The sequence below is a fragment of the Rosa rugosa genome, chromosome 1 (assembly GCF_958449725.1).
Source record: "Rosa rugosa chromosome 1, drRosRugo1.1, whole genome shotgun sequence".
NCBI classification, from domain to species: Eukaryota; Viridiplantae; Streptophyta; class Magnoliopsida; order Rosales; family Rosaceae; genus Rosa; species Rosa rugosa.
The window spans coordinates 44,130,653-44,153,620 of record NC_084820.1 but is presented as its reverse complement, the minus strand read 5'-3'; the positions used below and the strand labels follow the sequence as shown (position 1 = coordinate 44,153,620).

At 36.1% G+C, this 22,968-nt stretch overlaps 1 protein-coding gene across 1 annotated transcript; it reads left to right on the top strand.

Moving 5' to 3' along the window:
* Positions 1 to 4,725: 4,725 nt before the first annotated feature.
* LOC133725035 (3-isopropylmalate dehydrogenase, chloroplastic-like) lies at positions 4,726 to 9,794 on the top strand. The gene is made up of 11 exons (XM_062152053.1): positions 4,726 to 5,028; positions 5,268 to 5,397; positions 5,500 to 5,611; positions 5,886 to 5,961; positions 6,048 to 6,136; positions 6,810 to 6,896; positions 8,063 to 8,179; positions 8,316 to 8,423; positions 8,583 to 8,636; positions 8,714 to 8,866; positions 9,499 to 9,794. The coding sequence occupies exons 1-11, from the start codon at positions 4,815 to 4,817 to the stop codon at positions 9,571 to 9,573; spliced, it is 1,215 nt and encodes a 404-aa protein (XP_062008037.1). The 5' UTR covers positions 4,726 to 4,814; the 3' UTR covers positions 9,574 to 9,794.
* Positions 9,795 to 22,968: the final 13,174 nt, after the last annotated feature.

Genomic DNA, 22,968 nt, shown 5'->3' with positions numbered 1-22,968 from the left:
TTTCTTCCTTTTTTGAGGAAGATGGTTCCATAATTTTTTGGAACAAAATTTCTACTTCTTTCTCTTTTTGTTCAGAGAAGTATTCTTCATATTCTTGTTCAACCAATTGGCTGACAAGGCCATTCTTGGTTTTTCTTCTTGCTTCAGCTATGAAGCATTCTTTGTGATAAGTCTTTTTTGACTCTTCACAAAACATAGGGAGACCATTCTTTTCATGACATAAGCAGAAGTCACAAACGAATGTACCAGGGTTCACCTGATAAGAAGACATTAATGATTCTGTCTTGCTTTCTTCCCAGTTTTTGATTTTCAAAACATTCATTTGTCTGGATTCGAAGTACTCTACTTCAGAATCTGTCTCAGACTCAGAAGAATCCGTTTCTTCAGACCAGGCAGAGTAAACTGACCTGTCGTCTTCTTCATCATCAGAATAGGCTATTTCGTAGCCCTTCATATTAGCTGATTCTACTACCTGCTCATATTCTTCAAAGAAGGCTTTAGTAGATCTTTTACCCTTTTCCGGGCATTCATTGGCATAGTGCCCTTCAGCTTTACATAACCAACATCTGCAGGCTTTCTTGCTTGATTGTTTAGGTTGATGAATATTCTTCTTTTTCTTGAAGAATTTCTTTTTTGGATCTTCATCCTGTTGTTTCTTGTAATTGGAACTTTTCTTGAATTTCCAGTGTTTTCTTTGATTATTACTCTTTTTGAATTTTTTAGAGTAATATTTTCCTTTCTTCTTTGTGTAAAACTTGGATTCATGACATCCCCAGTTGGTTGGCATATCCAATATTCCGTAACAGAAATTTTCAACTCCTTTGAGTTGTTTTTTGGCCATCTTTGCTCTAAGATTGGCTTTGCATTGTTCTTTCAGTAATTGCCGGATTCTGTCGGCAATTCCTCCAACTGAAAATCTTTCAATTGGTTTTTCTGCTATGCTTTCTCGCACAGCTGTTCTCCAAGGTTCAGGGAGTTTCCTGTGCAACAAGTTGACTAGATCAGTATTTTCTAGTTCACCAATTGTACAGTAATATTCTTGAAATTCATTCAAGTATTCCTCAAAATATCTCATGTCACAGATCTTGAGAGCATAGATTTTTGATTTGGCCGTTTCTTTAGCATTTTCACTCAAATTTGAAAGATCTCCACAGAACTGATCGTACAGGGGTACTGCAAAATCATACGGAGATTTCGAAGCTTTGATGTCTTCCAGCCATTCTTTTCCTCTGGCTGTCTCTTTGAAAGAGAAATAATACTTTTTAGCTACTCCTGTGAGAGTAGTTTCAAAGTACATCTGATGATCAGGGGCTTCAAATTTTCCAAGAGTAAGAGCAGATGCCATCATTAGACTATCTACCCATTGGTCAAGAGTTTTTCTCTTGTCTAGAGCTTTATCTAAATCTAGCCAGATACCATAGTTAGAAATTGGTACCCTGGGTATCTTGTCTTCTGGGACAAACCTTTGAGAATTTCTTTCTCCATTTCTGCCCGTAGGGGCTTTCTGTATAGGGAGTTTCACCTTTCCCTTTTCTCTAGTGATCACAGTTTTGGAGCTTTCTCCTTCTTCCATTTCAACATCTTGGTAGGGAAGGAGTTTTCTTTCCTTTCCTGGATTGAAGTTTTTCATTTCCTCGATTAGTTTTTCTAATCGTTCAGGGTTGTTTTCGCAAAATTTTGCTTCTTTATAAAGATCATAGAGCTTTTGTGCTCTAAGCATATTAACTGGTCTGTTTAGATCAGCTTCTAGGTCTTCTTCAGTAATTGGCTCTTCAATAGTGGGTTTCGAGCCACTAGTACTAGCTTCTCTAGTGCTATAGCTTCTTCTGAGAAGATTTTTGTTTATCCTGATATTCTCAGGACATGCATCACTTTTTCTGTGATTTTCAAAATTTAGACTGATTTCTCCAGTCTTTCTACTTTCATAAATTTTAGCTTTTGCACTTTCTGCTGGTAGCTTCGGACCAGATAATTTCCATTCAATATGAAAAGTTACCTCATTCCAAGTAACCTTGTGGATCTGTTATGAATGGTTCTTCTGGCTGGTGAGGAATCCAGTAGTTAGACCAGGGATATTTGATATCCTTGTCTTTGGCTCTACGGTGGTGCTCATCAATTTATAGTATATTCTGTATACTATCGCCAATTCTTGCATATCATTTTTCATAGATATGCCATCTGTCTTGACTCTCAGTCGGAGACAATGGGCTGCATCTTTCAAGCTTGTAGAGAAATTTGGGAAGCAATTAAAATATGCTACTTGGTTGCACAAAGATGCTTCTAGTGTTCCCAACAGACTAGCTTGAAAATCTGTTAGTCTATTGTCTTGTAAGACACATAGGACTGAACAGTTTATGCCTTCTCGACCAAGAAGTTTTATGCCTACTTGGACTGCTCCAATATGCATAAATTGATAATTTTTTGCTTTTGCTCTGGCAACTTCAGCAGGAGTGATTAGTAATAGATCTGTTTCTCCTGTTGTAGAGGGGGTTGTAAATTCCAGTAATTTGAAATGATGGCTGTCCATCAGGTCAAATGTTCCCCTTTTGTATATTTGTTTGAAATCTAGCTTTGGAATTGAGGCGTTTTTTACCTCATGCTCGATTTCATTGTATTCAAATTCTTCAGAATTTAGGAGTTGTACTCCTTTCTTTTTCCCGAAGATGCTCATCATATTAACATCTCGAGTTTCTTTCGGATTTTCATACCGAATACTAGTAGAACTAGTTGATGGATCTAGAAAAATCATATTTGGAACAGGATTCTTTTCTGGTCTTTCTAATGGTTTGAATCCATTAGCTTTCTTTTTTACTGTACGCACCTTCTTGTCCTTCAGTATATTTTTCATTGAATCCAGCGTTTTTTGCTGTTCATTGATTTTTCTACTAATACTTGTTAGTTTTTCTTCTTCCGTTTTTGGAAGATCTTTGATATAATCCAGTTTGTTTTCCAATTTTTCTAATTGGTGGAGTATATCAGGTAATTTTTCTAGATGGTTTTGACATCTACCTAATTCTTTCTGCAGGTTCTGATATTTTTCATCAGATGATTTTAATAGAGAATTCAGTTTCTCTATTATTAAATCAGAAATTGTCCCCATAGGGGATTCCCTTGCTGAGCTCTTTGTAAGCTCTGATACCAGTGATGTGCGGATCTAACCAATGCTCAAATAATCAAGAGGTTTTTGTTCCTCCTTGAGAGTATATAAGAGATTTTCAATCTCTTCTTCGATTTTATAAATTCTTTCTTGGATTCTGAAAATAATATCCCAATAATCTGGAGTTTCTCTTTTCAGATTTTCTCTGAAATTTTTCAATTTTCTTAGCTTTTCTCTTTCTTTTCTTAATTCTTTGCTAGTGTTATTACAGATAGCAACTAACTCAAGCCTATCAGCAATTGAAATGATGAATAGTAAAACGTACTGTTTACCTTCGAAATAGAGGATGAATTCTAACAACTGCAGTTATAGTTAAACAAATAAATTCAAGATGGGCCCACCACGTTTCATCAAAGAAACAGAATAATATATAAGAGTGCAATGATAGTAGGTAGGAACAAAACAAACAAAACTTAATAGTACCTAGATCAAAAGGGGAAATTTGAAAAAGAGTGGGGGTAGAAAGGTCTCTTCATGCCAAAGAGTGAGTTATTGGTAAATAGTTTTCTGAAATTGTATCTAGTGGTAATTATCTATTTTTTCTTTTGTTCAACCTTGTTAAAAGGGTAAAAAGGTATTTAACTCCCAAAACTGGTTAAAAACCAACAAACCTCGTCAGGGAAAATTTCGCAAACAGTACACCAAGTAAATGCCACTAATAATTCTTATACATAAAGTTCCAAACCAAACATTTTGGTACACAAAATCTGAAACTCGACCCACTATCAGTACACGACGTCAATTTTTGACACCAAAATGTCCATTATGCCCTCAGTTTTTTTTTTTAATATTTTTTTTTCTGTTATTTTTTTCTATTATTTTTTTTTCCTTCTTTTTTTCTGTTAATTTTTTTTTCTGTTATTTTTTTTCCTTCGTTTTTTCTGTTATTTTTTTCCCTTCGTTTTTATCACTTTCTTCTTCCTTCTTCCGGGCTCATTCCCTCGCTTCTAAAGCCGCCTTCCTCACCTCCACGCTCACTCCCTCGCTTCCAACGCCGCCCTTGCCCTCCAATTGGTGAGATTTATGGTCCTACAGCTTATATTTGTAACTCAGCTAATATTTAGTCATGTGAAAAGAAAAAAAGAGATAAAAACGAAGGAAAAAAAAAACGATGGAAGAAAAAAAAATAACAGAAAAAATGAAGGAAAAAAAATAATAGAAAAAAATAACAGAAAAAACGAAGGAAAAAAAAATAACAGAAAAAAAAGAAGGAAAAAAAATAATAGAAAAAATGAAGGAAAAAAAATAACAGAAAAAACAAAGGAAAAAAAATAATAGAAAAAAATAACAGAAAAAACGAAGAAAAAAAAAATAACAGAAAAAAAAATTTATTAAAAAAAAAAAAGAACTGTGGGCATAATGGACATTTTGGTGTCAAAAATTGACGTCGTGTACTGATTGTGGGTCGAGTTTCAGATTTCGTGTACCTAAATGTTTGGTTTGGCACTTTATGTATAAGAATTATTAGTGGTCTTTACTTGGTGTACTGTTTGCGAAATTTTCCCTTTTTTCTTTTGTTCAACCTTGTTAAAAGGGTAAAAAGGTATTTAACTCCCAAAACTGGTTAAAAACCAACAAACCTCGTCAGCGAAAACAACTGAATTTGACGCGTTGGTCTCGCCCTGCAAACTCAAGCGCAGTCACAGCTTAGACAACAATGGCTGCTTGTCTGCAACTCAACGCTAAGCCCTTCACCCCTCTTGTCTCTCCGAACCCCCTCTCCAAACACACCTCCAAGCTTGGCAGGGTCCGGTGCTCCGCCGCCCCACCCTCCAAACGCTACACCATCACTCTGCTTCCCGGCGATGGCATTGGCCCCGAAGTCATTTCAGTCGCCAAAAAGGTCCTCAACCTCGCTGCCACCATCGAAGGTTTCTTCTGTTCCGCTTTTCTGGTCAATTTATGTTTGTTTTGCACTGCTTGGTTGGTTTCCCATAAAAGAAAAATGAAGGCCATTTTTGCCTCTTTATTTTCTAATACTTTTAATGGGTAGTGTTTGGCAATAAGTTTATAGTGTGTATAATGAAGTGATCTTTTTGTAGGAGTGAAAATTCGGTCTTTTTCGCAAGGTTTCTAATCATGTAACCAACTATGTATTTCCATGAATTAGGGATTGAGTTTAAATATCAAGAAATGCCTGTGGGTGGAAATGCCTTGGATTTGACTGGAGTGCCGTTACCAGAAGAGACCCTTTTGGCAGCTAAGCAATCCGATGCAGTTCTGCTGGGAGCAATTGGGGGGTAGATACTATTCTCCTTCACTTTGCCTTGTGTTTTTTTAGCCTTGTTCATTCTTTTGTAAATAGTGTAGTTTACTTCAGGTGAATTATTGGTCTTTTAAAGGTACAAATGGGATAAAAACGAAAAGCATTTAAAACCAGAAACTGGGTTGCTTAAGCTTCGGGAAGGTCTTAAAGTGTTTGCAAATTTGAGGCCAGCAGTTGTTTTACCGCAGGTATGGTCTGTTATAATGGAAATTTATTGACAATTTGGTAAAATATATTACTTTATACCCGGACGTTATGAGTTCATGAGTTTGTGGTGCACCTAGATAGATTAAGACCAACATTTATGACCTCAGATATGTAAATGTTATCATTATGTATTTGCATATGTTATCTAAATTTTAATCGAGTTACTGAGGAGTGTGCATTATTCAGCTGATTTCTTGAAGCCAGTCTACCTTTATTTCAAAATTGTCCATGAAAAAATGTTATGTACTCTTTCAGTTGGTCGATGCCTCTACTTTGAAGAGAGAGGTCGCCGAAGGGGTTGACCTTATGGTTATAAGAGAGCTCACTGGTGGTTAGTATTCTAGATTTAAACTAGTAATCTAACTATTGAACTTTTGCTACTCGAACTAATGATGCCATTATTTTTCTTGGAAATAGGTATATACTTTGGACAGCCAAGGGGTTTTGGCACTAATGAAAACGGTGAGGAGATTGGTTTCAATACTGAGGTGTATGCTGCCTATGAGGTAGTTTTCAGATTATTGTTAAACTTGCTAAGTATATTTCTAATGCTAGCAATCCATGATTTTGAACGGGACATCGTATTTAGGGTGATTTTGCATAAATCTAATTTTTCTCTTCATGTTCACTCAATGAAGTCAACAAACTACCATCTTATCCTATTCATACAAATCCCAACTACTATACCTGAGCCTTCTTTGTAAAATGGCTCAAATTCAGATTGCAGCTTTGGGATAACTTTGTTAAAGTTTCTCCAAAATTGACCTCTGGAGAAAGAAAGATGGGAGGATCATGAGTTTGGTTTCCTGTTGGGCCTTTCTTTGACTTGTAGTAGGGGTAAGAGGTTCTGTGGGTTAGCTTTGGGTTTATAACTTGATACACAGTAGTTTTTTTGCTATACTACTGTGTAACCAGATTAGTCATTCTTGCTTTGATGCTTTCTCGGCTGAAGAAATCACAAGAAGTGGTACACTGAGATCAATATGCTTCATTTAGTTGAATGGGGAACCCTTTAATTCCAAGTTTTTATTTTTTATTTTTTAAATGAATATATGTAGAATTTGTTTAGCGACTTTTGCAAGTTTTTTTTAGTAGTTTTATACTTGATTGTTGAAAAAAAATATTCATAAACTCAGCTTTTTCTAGAAAGAATCTATGATTAACTTATCTTCTTGACAGATTGATCGTATTGCTCGAGTTGCATTTGAGACTGCTAGGAAGCGGCAGGGAAAGCTCTGTAGTGTTGACAAAGCAAATGTATTGGAGGTACTTTTTTGTTGGAAGAACCCTTTCTTTCTTTGCCTCATTACTTGAATATAAGGTACATAACTAACTTGTCAGGCCTTGGTTTTAATTTCTTTCAAACCAAAGCTGTGAAAGTTTTCTTTTGTTTTTAATGCCATTTTATGCTATGAGACTAGAGAGTCTTATTCTTCAGATTGATGATGGCATAATGAATTGATCGTGCCTAACTGCTCTGCTGCATAAAACTATAAGTTTTGCTTGTTAAATACCAGTGGTTTCAAACTTTCAACAGATGTGTGATTTATGTGGCTTGACTTGTTTAGTTGTTTTGCCTCAGCTTTTGTCCTGATTAAGAAAAAAAACATATAATCTTACTGGTTCTTCTCATCTAGTACATTTTTATTTTTGTTTTTCTAATAGTAATCATTTTCCTTGTAGAAGAAGATTAATTATGGTGTTTAATAGTAATATGGGTTTTTAGCTAGGAAGGCCAGCCTGTGGTTCGAACCCCCTCACGGTATCTACCCAGCTGTTTGCTAGAGTTTCCTGTCTCCTAAAGATTGTAGGGTTCGGTAGGAGGCTTCAGTTTTGAGACCGGGTCAGCAAAGTGGGTTTGGGGATGCATAGGTTCAAAAAAGAAAAACAATTATATACAGATGATACATGTTCTCTATAAGCTAACACCTGCTGGTTAAAATGTGAACCTTCATAATGATCTACCTTAGATTTCCACATCTGTGATAGGTGTCTCTCTTTATATTGTGCATGTGATGCTGAAGGAGGCAATAGTTTGACATGTCATGCATAAAAGTGTTAAATAGCAACAGATTTTAAAAAAATTATGTTATAATGTGCTAAAAATGATCTGGTTTATCTCATGACAGATTTTCAATCTGATCGGTGCCTTTCAAGATCTATTAGCCAATCTATTGCACTGAAGTATGTCTGTTTTTAGGTCTAACGATCTGTAGATACTGTCAAGTATAAGTTTGAATTACTGGATTACAGACAAGTGTCCTATGATTGTTTCAGAAAAGGAAATGTCAGAAATATGTAGAGACTAAAAAAAATTGTTTTACTTGCATATATATCTCTGGCCTTTCTTTGTTTTCAGAAATGCTTAAGTTGCATAATGGGTTTATTACATGTCTTGTAGTATTGATATATAGCATTCAATGGATATCCAGGCATCAATGTTTTGGAGAAAAAGAATCCTGGAAATAGCCTTGGATTATCCTGATGTTGAACTCTCACACATGTATGTTGATAATGCTGCAATGCAGCTTGTTCGTAATCCAAAACAGGTTCGTCTTTAGTTCCATCTGAGTTATCTATCTTTCATTTATTCTAGGACCAAAATATGGATGAGTAGAGCAAAATTCTAAAGTGTCCTAAGTGAAAATTGCTAGTCTCACTATGTCTTCCCATTAACAATTGCAGTTTGATACAATTGTAACAAACAACATATTTGGCGATATATTATCTGATGAGGCCTCAATGATTACTGGAAGTATTGGGATGCTTCCATCTGCTAGTCTTGGAGAATCAGTAAGGCAACTTTCTTTTTCGATGGTTCAAATTTAGCTTTATATGTTCAACTGTGTGAGGAATCTGTTTTTGGTAGGACCTTCCAGCCTTTGCCTTTTTGTTTTGAGGTATGTTTAGATTTCTTTTGATCTGAAAACATTATAATTCCCATTGGCTCAGGGTCCTGGACTTTTTGAACCTATACATGGTTCTGCTCCTGATATTGCTGGACAGGTTGGTTTTCCTGCACATCAAATTATCTTGTTCTTAGAGTACAATGCGATTTAAATATGAAACGGTCCAACATGCAGGATAAGGCAAACCCATTAGCAACGGTTCTCAGTGCTGCTATGCTTTTGAAGTACGGTCTTGGAGAAGAAAATGCTGCCAAGAGAATTGAGGCAGCAGTCCTAGATACTTTGAACCGGGGGTTTCGAACAGTTGATATCTATTCGTCTGGAACGGTATGTACATTTTCAGTTTCTCGTGTTTTCTTTTATTTGTTCTTTTTCATTGGTACCAACATATTATAATGCTCATGTGTGAAACACAGACATATGACACTGATGACTTGTTGGAAATCCTGTTGCTCATTCCTCTAGTTACCTACAAGTAGCTTCTTTTAAAAAAAAAAAAAAAAATAATAATAATAATAATAATAATAATAATAATAATAAAAAATAATAAATAATAAAATAGAATCTTTGTTTGCAGTCTTTAATAAGTGGCTTCTCATGTAGGAACATTTTTATTAGCTGTTTAGCTCTTCTTTATGTTTGATGTTATCTTTTTTAATTTGAATATGATCGACCAGCATTCCTTGGGTAGGTGTGGATAGTTACTTGCAAAGAGAGTCAGTGATAGTCTTACTGTCTCTATAGGCAGATGCAGATTAAGATAGATGTTCATGAGAAAATGACTTTCTTCTGGTTTATAGCTTAAATCATGATTATTACCAACAAATTTTGAGTTATGGAAAGGGAATCTGTTAAAATCATTGTTAATTATTTCAACAGCAGTAATTCCCTAGAGTCCAGTGTCAAGTTCTCTAGTTTTGATTTGACTGACCATCATGGCTAACATTTGCTTTATACAGAAGTTGGTAGGATGCAAAGAAATGGGTGAAGAGGTATTGAAGTCAGTTGATTCTCTAGTTCCTTCTCCGGTATGAAGATAGTCATGCCAACGTAACATGATCTTGGGGGTAGGGAGCCATTGTGAAATAAGCTGAAAAAGCAACTTGTATATCTTCTCCAATGACAGTTTCCTTTTTTCTGTTTCTTCAATTTGAAGGGCCTGTTTTATTGCTTCTCAATTTGCAGGTTCATTTTCTTTAGGTGAAACAAAACCATTTTCATGTGTGCCAGAATTTTTATTTATGCTCGCTTTTTACCTTTTGGCTTGGATGGTTATGAAGGATTGTTGTAGCATGGGAATATTGTAGCATGGGAATATTGCTCCTGTAATTATCTTCCATGTAGTTATCTTACAAATAACGGGGAGCAATAGAGAGAGTTTCTAATGAGGACCTTTATTATGTGAGGACTTTCAAATTAACGGTAAGATGACAGACATGTTAAAAATTTTAAAATATTGACTAAAGTTTAAGACACTCATCCAACTACTCATTAGAAGCTCTCTCTCTATTGCTCCCCATTATTCTACAAATATTACATGGAAGAGAAAACGTGCTGTATTTTGTTTATGAACTTGTTTGATCCCTAGGCTGATAAGCTTGTCTATCAAGAGGGTTGAAATCCTTAACGACTTGGAAATTGAATGTCAATTTATGGTCAGTGGCAAGTGTTCAATGCATTCCACCCTCCTAGTTCAGGACAACGGGAGGAAATCACCCGTCCCCAAAACTCCTATCCCTATTTGGTCTCACTGATAATATTTCCCGTTGTGTTTTTCCATTAATAAAACCTTAACACTGTTAACTTGTATTATTTTTAAACAAAGAAAGTACACAAACAATTAAACCATCTGAGATAAACGATTTATGTACTGAAATCTTGTAGTACCCACTACCCAGAGGCTGCTCGGTCTCTATATGCATAGAGTTGTGGTTTTTCTCTGTTCTCATCGTGTTCAACGTAGAAAAGAAATTGATGGCTTTCCAAGAAATCCAAACCGAGATTTTCCCTCTTATCAAGCTCATGCTAGGCCTCATCAAAAAGCCCGCGGATCAAGTGGGCCGATGGAGGCCCGCTGGCCCGCAGGGCTTTTGGCCCGGCCCGGCCCGTCAAAAAACCCGCAAAAGCCCGCCTTGGTGGGCCGATGGAGGCCCGCAAAAAAGCCCGCAAAAACCCGGCCCGGCCCATAGGCCCGGCCCGCCAAAAGCCCGCTAGGCCCGGCCCGTAAAAGCCCTCTAGGCCCGGCCCGTAAAAGCCCGCAAAATATTATATATATAGACACATATAGATATATATTTGTGTGTGTGTTTATATAGATATATATACATAGTCATATAGATATATATATATATATATATATATATATCAATATATCATATATGTGTGTGTGTTTATATATATATATACTAGCATTTTATTAAATTTTTTTTTTTCAGAAAATAAAAAAGAAAAATGTTGGTTAATGCAGAGAAAAGAAAATGGGAGAGAGAAAAGTGGGTTGTGGATATTTTTTTTTCAAATTTTTTTAATAAAAATATATTTTGTAAATGTCTTAATTATCTTTATGATTTAATTAATTTTCAAAGTTTATTAATCTTCTAGGGTTAATTCTGTCAAAATTTTAGATTTTGGCTAACAAAGCCTCTTCTCTTAATAATAGTATAGATATATAGACACATATAGATATATATTTGTGTGTGTGTTTATATAGATATATATATATAGTCATATAGATATATATATATATATATATATATATATATATATATCAATATATCATATATGTGTGTGTGTTTATATATATATATATAGAGATATATATATATATATATGTGTGTGTGTGTGTGTGTTTATATATATATATATATATATAGAGAGAGAGAGAGATATAGATATATATATATATATATATATATTAATATATGTGTGTGTGTTTATATATATATATATTTTTTACCACACTCATAATTTATTGTAATAAACTCATCCAACGGTCGGTTTTTCCATTTTCTTTGAATTGATAGGGGTTGCTCTTTGGAGTGTATGATATATAAATATAGGTTTATAAGAGTAACTACGTTTGACCTAGTTGATCGAATTCGAAACGAGAACCAAATTGGCTGAATTTTCTACAACCACCATAAAACATTACAATCTCTCCATCGAGCGGTTGGTTTCTCCGAATTCATTTTCTACTTCATGGTTGCTTTAGAATGAACCTAAACAATTTAAATGCAATGTGTAAGTCATACAACTATAGGAATAAAATTGGTATAGACTAATGTGTTTGTAATTAAAATTAATTTTTTTTATCTTATATCCACGCACATCCATTGATGAAATATATACAAACGTGATGTGAAAAAATAAGCACGTTTCGCAGTTGTCACGCCATCGGTCAACCAATAAAACATATAAGTGACTACGGTTGACCAATCCGATCGGATTCGAAAATATGGTGAAATTGGCTAAATTTTTTACCACACTCATAATTTATTGTAATAAACTCATCCAACGGTCGGTTTTTCCATTTTCTTTGAATTGATAGGGGTTGCTCTTTGGAGTGTATGATATATAAATATAGATTTATATGAGTAACTACGTTTGATCTAGTTGATCGAATTCGAAACGATAACCAAATTGGCTGGATTTTCTACAACCACCATAAAACATTACAATCTCTCCATCGAGCGGTTGGTTTCTCCGAATTCATTTTCTACTTCATGGTTGCTTTAGAATGAACCTAAACAATTTAAATGCAATGTATAAGTCATACAACTTTAGGAATAAAATTGGTATAGACCAATGTGTTTGTAATTAAAATTAATTTTTTTTATCTTATGTCCACGCACATCCATTGATGGAATATATACAAACGTGATGTGAAAAAATAAGCACGTTTCGCGGTTGTCACGGCATCGGTCAACCAATAAAACATATAAGTGACTACGGTTGACCAATCCGATCGGATTCGAAAATATGGTGAAATTGGCTAAATTTTTTACCACACTCATAATTTATTGTAATAAACTCATCCAACGGTCGGTTTTTCCATTTTCTTTGAATTGATAGGGGTTGCTCTTTGGAGTGTATGATATATAAATATAGGTTTATAAGAGTAACTACGTTTGACCTAGTTGATCGAATTCGAAACGTGAACCAAATTGGCTGGATTTTCTACAACCACCATAAAACATTACAATCTCTCCATCAAGCGGTTGGTTTCTCCGAATTCATTTTCCACTTCATGGTTGCTTTAGAATGAACTTAAACAATTTAAATGCAATGTATAAGTCATATAACTTCAGGAATAAAATTGGTATAGTCCAATGTGTTTGTAATTAAAATTAATTTTTTTTTATCTTATGTCCACACACATCCATCGATGAAATATATACAAACGTGATGTGAAAAAATAAGCACGTTTCGCGGTTGCCACGCTATCGGTCAACCAATAAAACATATAAGTGACTACGGTTGACCAATCCGATCGGATTCAAAAATATGGTTAAATTGGCTAAATTTTTTACCACACTCATAATTTATTGTAATAAACTCATCCAACGGTCGGTTTCTCATTTTCTTTGAATTGCTATATGTAGCTCTTTGGAGTGTATGATGTATAAATATAGATTTATAAAAAATTAGTGTCTTTAAAAATTTATTTATCAACAAATTAGTATCTATATATAAATATAGATTTTTTTTGGTACAATATAGTTATATAGATTGTTATCTTTGGTTGTATTTGATCATTATCCATTGAATTTCCAAAGCTTGATTAAAAAAAAAATATACTTGTGTCTTTAAATATTTATTTATAAATAAAGCCCGCAAGGCCCGGCCCAAAAAAGCCTGCAAGGCTAAGCCCGGCCCGGCCCGAAAAAGCCCGCAAGGCCCGCTTTATATGGACGGGCTTGGATCCTTTGATTTTTAATAAAGCCCGGCCCGGCCCGGCCCGCAATTATTTAAAAATATAGCAAGGCCCGGCCCAAGCCCGCTATGAATGGGCCGGGCCGGGCCCGGCCCGGCCCGTTGACGACCCCTAGCTCATGCCATGCAGCTTTTCCATACTCCTAAGTCTTTCACCATCAATCTCTCCTATAACCACACCACACACGCTCGACTCCTCTCTCCAACATTTTTTCATTTTCGTTTTTCTAGTCCTCCGCAGTCCGCAAATTGAAATTCAAGCTCAAAATTCCCAAGCAGCGCCAATTGACCGCGTCGTATCCCTCCTCCTCCTCTCTCCAGACACTAGTGTACCTTGTCCGAAGCCGAGGGCATAAAACGCCTTCTGGATGAAGATGCTGCAGATATACTCCAATGAGGTCGGCAAGCGCATCGGTGGAGATCAACTCCAACAACGCCGCTGCTTCTGCTGCTGAAAACGGCGCGTCGGAGACCGCCGAGACTCCCAGTGAGGATGGCAAGACTGACTGAGTCAACCTGATCTGCAGCAGTGTTAGGCATTTCTAGCTTTAAATATTAGTATTAAGATCTATTTCCTACTGATTATGGTGTTCTTCTATTAATTATAACAACCTTAAATATTTAGGTATTTAACGCAATGTGATTCCATTTTGGGTACTAAAAGATTTCAGTACAGAAATGTTCTTCTCTGTTTAAATATTTAGGTATTATTGCAATGTGCTTCCATTTTCTCTGTTTTATATCATGTGGTGGTTTGGTGTTGGCTTTGTTAATAGATGCTTGTGCTAAAACAATGTAATGAAAGGGATATGAGTTCTATCTCGAAAGAGAAGGAGCTATCTATTGTTTAATTGTTCTGCGTAGGGTTATAAGCTGACATGAGGGTGATTCAGTTTCTATGAGTCTTCTATGACATTTCTGGTTTCTTACTGTACCACAATTGCGTGATTGGCAAGTGAGGACTAGTTGAATGATTTCTTTCCATAGGAGGCGAAGCTTTGTTACTGTTGGATAGGCTTGCTTAAATGTGAGCTTCCTAATGTTTTTAATTAGTTTGCTTTAGCTTGGATAGGTTTTACCAGATTTTCTTACCGGGATTCTTATGTAAGATTGCAATTAGCTGTTGATTATTGAATAACAATCAACTTATATTTAAAAAAAAAAATGTAATGAAAGGGATGCATTCTCAATTTTGGAAATTTTGGAAATTTTGAAAAAATTTCGTCTACTGCTAGTGTGTTGCTGTTGTAGTGCTTAGCCTAAATTACAATGCTGCATCAAATAATCTATTAGTATTGTGGTTATATTATAAGAATATCAGGGGAGGACCAAGAAGAAAGTTACCTGGACCTTATGTTCTTTGGATAGCGACCCTATTGAATGTGTGAGTTAGGGGTGTTTTGAGTGGCTACTTCACTGGTAATCAATTTGAGTTTTGCATGATGATGATCCTATGAGGTTAGTTTCTTGTCAGTATAGTAGGATTGCAATGGTATAAGAGTTTCTTAATTGAGCTTGTCAAGTTAAGCTATTTGGTGAAGGGATATTAGCCAATGTTCCTCGAAGCATTCTTATACAGTTTATTTCTTGTTCATGCATGTTAAAACTGGTCTGTGCACACTACAGGAAAACAAGCCATTTACGATGTGCAAAGCACGCTGTAAATGACAATTTACGACGTGCAAACTCGGGCAAAAATGCGCCCTTATAGACCACGTCGTAAAAAATGAAATTTTTTTGCACGCCGTAAATAACCCAAAAGCACGCCGTAAAATTTGGTATGCACGCCATAAATGACCTAAAAACACGCCGTCAAACTTGATATGCACGCCGTAAATTTTGGTACGCACGCCATAAATGACCTTAAAGTATGCCGTAAATTTTGGTTTAAGGCATGCTTTGCACGCCGTAAATTCAATTTTTTTTAAAAAAAAAAAAATTCTTTGTTGTTCCAATGTCACCCATAAACTTTACAAATAAAAACAAATAACAAATATGTCTAATTCTTTGCTTGTTTCAATTTCATAAGAGAAACTTCACTTGTATAAAAAGTTAAGCAGTATACAAACAAATGATGTGGAAGCAATAGCTTATAGCAAAACCAATACAAATAAAATGAACCTAAAGTGGTAGTGTAAAGCCACTGGGGTGGATTGCCTCAAAACATTCACTGCACATTGCCACATTCCACTTCAAATACATCTTGTTTCTTAAAAGAACAGCTTTACTTGGATCTTCATGATAAATTCAACACTTACGGATGCCTCTTGTTTCCCCATTGAAGTTGGAACTGGACAATATTGAATGACATTAATAAACAGCTACAAAATTTACTATTTCAGTTTAACCCTGAAGTTATTTCATAGAATTTTTAGATAATGCAAAGCTCCCAATTCTCAAAAAAAATAAAAAATAAATAAAAAATAAGATCAGGAGGAAACTTGTGTTCAATCTCCACACACTTTAACAAACTTGTTTGAATGAGGGCTTCAAACAAATTAAAACCTCACTGTCTGCCAATATTTCAATCCCCAATTGAAGCAGAATGCCAAAATGCCACTCTCATTCCCATATAGTTTGCTTAATTAATTTATATCCATGGTGCAAAGTCACACCCTTTTTATCAATTTGGTGATCATAAAAGAAACATGTATGCAGAAAAAGCAAACTGGAATTGAGAATCAAAAGGCAACAAAACAAGAATTCATAAAGAACTCACCAATCCATGCTGTGGCAACTGAAGCTATAGAAGTTCCAACTGTGAACACCACCTTATGACTTTCAAACACATCCTGAAAATCATTCACAAACAGAGAACATGAAAATCAATCGATACCCAATTCCTCAAACTCAAAGAAAACCCTGGAAATTCAAAAAAGCAATTACCTTGGTTGAAAAAAAAGTGTCCTGAACAGCAGTCCATGATCTCAGAGCTCTATGCCTCATATTAGTCCTTAATTGGGGCAGCGACTGGGAAAATAGCTTCCCTGAGCCTCTAAGTCGGTTCATGGCGCATTCTAATTGAGATCGGTGAGTTGGGGAAACGATTCAGAGGAACCCAGAACCTAATTTGTAGGAGGGAGAAAGGAAAAGAATATGGAGATTGCAATAGAGTTTACCAAGTTTATATTCAACCTTGTTGTAGCTGTAGCAATCTGTGGTGCTAAGAACACGTCAGTCTGCAATTAGAAACATCTAATTGATCAGATTTGCTTTAAAGAGCTCAAATAGTTTGGGAAAAAAATAAAAAAAACAACAACAATCAAGTCTCTTCTATTGCTTCAGAATAAGCAATTTCAAAAAGGTTCATTCACATAGATATCGAACTATTGCATTATTGCAACTAACTGATGTCATCTCACAATGTCTTAGAAACCAGTTTTATCAATTCATATTGGTTAAACCAAAGACTTAGGTAGGAGTGAAGCTAAAGGGATGTAAATACGAGAGACCATATACACGTACTTCATTTCCAGTAGCAAATCCTTCAACAACTTCTCAAGAGCTACAAATAAGATAAATGTATAATAAATAAATGGGCTAAATACTGGTTACTACCTCATATTTTAGGTTCAAAATCAATTCAGTCCCTGTACTTCTGATTTCATCAAAAACACCCCTGAACTATTATTTATCATCAAATAGATCATTCCGTCAGAGGTCTGTGAATTGGTGGGGTTAACTCGCTGACGTGGCATGCAAACTCAGCTACAATGGGGCCCACATGCAAGGAAAATCCCCAATTTAGCCATGACTCACTCTCTCTCTCTTCTCTCTCTCTCCCCCGTGATTTCAGCCAAAACACCATTACGGTGGTTTCCCCATAAACGCAATCCCAGATCAAAAAAAATTGGGAAAGCTAAATCTCTGAGTCTCTTCATTCGAGATCGTTGCCAGGTATGGCTGGGTTTGGTTTTGTGGGTTGTTCAGTATTACTTACATGTAATGAAGGCAAGTGTTTTCGGCCTAAACACACAGTTCCACCCTATTTCGCAAACCCACAATCACACCAAAACAACCGCTTGATAATGATTACAATTCAATCAATTGCAAATTTGCAATACTTACATTATTATTAGACTTGGACGAAGACAAGCCGCCTTGCTGCTGGTCGAAGAAACAGAGGAAAAATCGCACCCTCCACTCATTCCAAGCGGCAAATTATATTAAAAATAAAAACCCAACTTCGTGGTCATCACTCATCCCTGTCCGTCGTCATATATTACTTCTACTCAGTTCTATCACAGCTACTCCGATCAGCAATCTGAAAAAAAAAAAAAATTAAACCCCTTTCAGATTTTTCTTTATTTTAATCAATACCCTTTGATCATCCTCAAAAAAAAAAATCAATACCCTTTGATCTTTACTGTTTATTATCTTTTTCAATAGTGGTATGCTCCATAAAATTGCAGATGATTAAGATCAATTTCACGTATACTAATTTAATCAAATGTGATCTCAAAAAATAGTGCAAAATAATTGATCCCAGCTTTATGGTTGTCATCCATTTAATTGTCGAACAGAATAATTGAGGGAGGACTTGGTTGATCTTTACTATATATTCAGGATTTTAAGTTCTTTTCAGGTCAAAGCCAATTTATACTCTCTCTCTTTCTCATCCATTTATATTGTTCCATCTTTCCTTTTGCACCATGATCTGCTCTGTGAAACAACCCCGGCCATCACAAATGGCTGTGATATTTTTTTCCGGTCAAAAACTCGGCCGTCGGTGCATGTATCTTTGCATTTGCCCTCTCTGTCTCTGCCTTTAAAGAACTTTCAAAAGTCAGTGCTTTCGGTACAAAAGTCTCTGCATGTCTCTAGCATTGAGAGCTTTGGATCACTCAAGGCGCGAACAAGTTTGATCAAAGTCCAAATCAGCTTCATAATTCAAACCCAGCAACGACCTCGAAGAGAGTTAAATTTTTTTGGGACTCCCCCTAAACAGAAACCACCGTAATGGGTTTTGGGATTTTGGGTGAAATAGGTTGAAGAGAGAGTCAAGGCTAATTTGGGGATTTTATTTGTATGTGGGTCCCACAGGAGCTGAGTTGGCATGCCACATCAGCGAGTTAACTCCTCCAATTCACGGACCACTGACAGAATGATCTATTTGATGATAAATAATAGTTCAGGGGTGTTTTTGATGAAATCAGAAGTACAGGGACTGAATTGATTTTGAACATAAAGTATGAGGTAGTAACCAGTATTTAGCCCTAAATAAATTATGTAATCATGAACGAGCAACAATCTGTAATGATTCACATGATGGAAAACTAATGTATGTGATACGAATAAAAGCATTAGCACAACGAAAAAGTGGTAATTCACACATGAGATTAGAAACATACTACTAGAATAGCTGTCAATCTGCAAAGTGGTAATTCATACCAGCTGCTATTATAATAGTCCTAGAAATTACAGAATTTTAGAGATGCATAAAGACACAACTTTCTACGACACTCATTTCCTAAAACTTCTTATCCATCTACCTTTATAAACTGCACGGTCTGATATATAAGATGTACACTGGTATCTTTGCCAAATATACCTACCTTATTTTAATCATCAGCGAATCATTATCAAGAAATCATTAAGGTAACTATCATTGACAGGTGACTTTACCTCAAAGCATGTATGGTATAGAAGACATAAAAAGGAGAACTAGATTTTCTTTTGTCTCACTTCCGTATCATTTCTCATTTTTATTAAGCTTATGTTAGAGAACATTAAATAGAACATTAAATATATAACATTACATGCCTTCTGATGCAAAAGCTAGTAGAGAACAACCATTTAAGAGAATACTACAATATAATGGCTAAGGGATTGCAATTGATAATTCCAATAGCAGCTAAGCACGAGTCTTTCAATTGACAATTCTATTCTGAAACCCCAAACAGAGCTTAAGGGGAAATTAATCGAACACCTGGAGTGCGATAAACACCCACTTCCACAAAAACATATTGAAAAAGAAAACGATTCTAGAGTGGAGAGTAACAATAATTCAGACAAACTTTAACACAGACTCTAGCTAAGCAACCAACAAAGATATCAATAGCAACATCAATGGCCTCACAGAAATTCCAAATAAGCAAATTCCGATCATGATCAAATAAGATAGAGGCGTACCTTTGAATTTGTATGTTGCTTCCGATCCTGCAAGAGCTGAATTGTCAATGATAAGATCTCACTTCTTCAGGCGCAGATGAAGCTCTCAGTTCATCAGTTCATGCTTTTCTACTTTTGTATCCCATTATGCTGTATCAGTTGTAGCTGATCGGGAAAGGAAAGGTGATTGGTGTTTCATGGTTCACTCGAATTCCACCTTCATTTCGTGTTAGCAAATTTTGTCTCTTTGTCATCATATTAGTGCAAATTCTTTAGTTTCTAAGCAAATGCATGTAATTTCCAGTCTTGTTTTTCGATTGCTTCTATATTATGATGAGGAGGTAATGAAAACAGTTAAGAGCCACTTTAGCAAGAAGTTCCAACTTCAGGGCATATTCAGCTGCTCTTATCTGGTTCTCTTCATTTGCAGATGCTCCAATATCCATCTTCTCGTTAACCCATGAAAGAAGCAACTTTTTCTGTGTCTCCCATCCACCTTCTAATAAAGAGTTAACACTTTCTTTAGCATCTTCCCTGTGAGCATTTCCAGGAGAACAATCCTATAGCTGTAAACATCCACTTTTGAAGTGATGGGCATGTTATGAACCCGGCCACTCCGGAGCCATATAACCTCTAGTCTCTATTAATTAAGCTAACTCCGTGCATGAATGGTTAAAATTTTAAACTTCTGATAATACCCAAGGTTAATTAAAACCCTACATATATACTTAATTAATGTATAAAGATATGTTGCAGCATATACTCAATTATAATTTCTCCCCTTTATTCAAGTGGTGATTAAGTCTCTCATGCTTGAAGTGTTTTTCCTTGAATTTTCTTCAAATTGATGAGGATTAGAATAGATGGGTGAGTGAAAAGTGTTAGGAAGTAAATCAGTTCACATCTTCTATAATAGGATAGTAGTGATCTGTTAGTATTGGTAATCAATTGTGAATATTCTGTACTCCTTAATTATACCTTAATTGTAGGGATAGTTACCTTGTAAAGTAAAACGCTGCTTGTATATCAATACCAACGTGAATGAATGAATTCTATTCCAACCAAATCTTCTTCTTTTCATGGTATCAGAGTAGGAATAAAATCCTGACTCTCTCCTTGCCGCTGTGCTTTACCTTCTCGTGCAGCAAGCTTCATTCTTCAATCTTCTAAATCATGGGAGAAGGATCAGATGCCCCAAAGGCTGATATCTCAAATCCCTTCTTCATCCATCATTCAGATCATCCCGGTCTGGTCTTGGTATCCAAACCGCTCAATGGAGATAATTACTCCACATAGCTGAGCCATGACCATAGCCCTAAATGCCAAGAATAAGCTTGGCTTTGTCAACGGTGTCATCAAACCGCCCTCAGCAGAAAAGTATCCTGAAGATTATGCGACTTGGTCTCGGTGCAATGATATGATCCATTCTTGGATTATCAATTCTATAGCCCCGGAAATCTCCGATAGTGTAATCTATTACACTACTGCTCGTGAAGTTTGGGAAGACCTTCGTGAGCGTTTCTCTCAAATCAATGCTCCTCACATCTTTGAAATCCAGCGAGAGATTGCTTACCATCGACAAGATTAGCTTTCTGTTTCAGCCTACTACACCAAATTGAAGAGTCTCTGGGATGAATTGACTTCATATATTGATGCATCCTCATGTACTTGTGGTGCACAACAAGACCGGTAGAAATTGATGCAATTTTTGATGGGTTTGGATGAATCCTACAGTGCTGCTAGAGGTCAGATACTTTTGATGAATCCCCTTCCCTCCGTTCGACAAGCTTACGCAGCAATTTGTCAGAATGAAAAGCAGAGACAACTTGGGACAACACATGCATCAGATTCACATGGTGGAGCAGCTATGGCCGTGAGAAATAACAGGCAAAATTCTGGCTGACAAGGAAGGATGGAACACAGTCCTGATCAATCCTTCAACAGCTCACAAAGTGGACAACAATCTGATCAAGACAAGCGACGTATAGGCTCTTCCAGAGGACGTCCTGAATGCACCTATTGTGGTGATATGGGGCACTTTGTGGAAACTTGTTACAAGTTAATTGGCTATCCACCAGGTCACCCAAAGAATAAATCCAACCGTCCCAAGAATGATAGAAACCGTGGCCGTTCTACAAATCAAGTATCTGATAGACAAACCAAAGATGAAGAGAGGTTTGATATACGCATTTATATGCGTGTAATTATATCTAAAACACTAGAAATAAGCAAATCCCCATGTCAATTAATATGTAATTAATCCATTTTTATTTATTTTGTAGAAAATAAGCGGAATTGCAGAAACGAGAGAAAATGGTGCGAAATTAGAGCAAATTGGAGTTTCCGACGAAAAGGACGAAATTGTCAATGCGGGTCAACCGTGATCAACACCATCAAGGGAGCGGAATCCAATTATCTTTGATAGTATTTGTGAAAGGCATTCGGAAAAGAAGAAGAAAGGAAAAAATGGAGACAAGGGAAGAGAAAGAAACAGAAAAAAAAAAAAGTATTTTGATTTTTTGACATCATGATGACGTCACCCCTCAATTAAGCATAATTGTGGCACACGGCCTGTTTCTTTCTTTTTGCTTATCTCTTCCTCTCACACGGTGACACATGTCCTTATCTCCTCTTCCCTTCCTCTAGGACCAGCCACTCACCCGTAATAAAAATCCTTCCCATTCTTCCTTTTGGAGGGGAACAGCCGCACCACCAAACCAGAGGCAGCCCTTTGGGCTGCTCTCTTTCCCTTCCTTCTCCATTTTTTCCTTCTTGCCAAGAATCACCTCACCTCACCAAAATTCCTCCTTCTCATCTTTTATTCTCCTCACCAAGATCTACCTCACCAAAATTCATTCTCCTCACCAAGATCTACCTCACCAAAATTCACCTCACCAATATCCATCTTACTAAAATTCCATATTCTCATCAATTTCACAAGATTCAAAGAGGGAAGCTCAAGCATCAAAAGCTTCATCATTATCAAGTTTGGGTAAAAGTGGGGTGCCATAAATCAAGGCTAGCCATAATTGCTCTATAGCAATTTGTGGCTTGTTCTTGTTACTCCCTACTTCTCTTCACTTTTTCCTCTTTAAATTATGTATTTTGATGTTAGTTTGGTGATGGGTAGTGAGTAATTTCTTTGTTGGGGGTTAGGGTTGTGTGCCCTAGCCCAAATTTGATGTAATGGATGCTTAATTTAATTTATATATGAAATTTGTTAATTATTGGATGCTTGTGTTTTGTGATAATTGATTAGAATGCATGCTTAGGAATTGTCAACTCTTGGGTATGTGTTTTAATAAGTCTAGATTAAAATTTAGGAGATGACATCCTTAGATTTTAGAGCTAGAACCCCGCTTTAATATTTGTGGGAAGTACAAGCA

What these genes read in the sequence shown, in the direction of transcription:
- LOC133725035 (XM_062152053.1), top strand. Translation starts at nt 4,815, where the DNA reads ATGGCTGCTTGTCTGCAACTCAACGCTAAGCCCTTCACCCCTCTTGTC. An exon ending in CTGCTAGTCTTGGAGAATCA is followed by an intron (nt 8,424 to 8,582) that starts GTAAGGCAACTT and finishes CCATTGGCTCAG; the next exon opens with GGTCCTGGACTTTTTGAACC. An exon ending in ATATCTATTCGTCTGGAACG is followed by an intron (nt 8,867 to 9,498) that starts GTATGTACATTT and finishes TGCTTTATACAG; the next exon opens with AAGTTGGTAGGATGCAAAGA.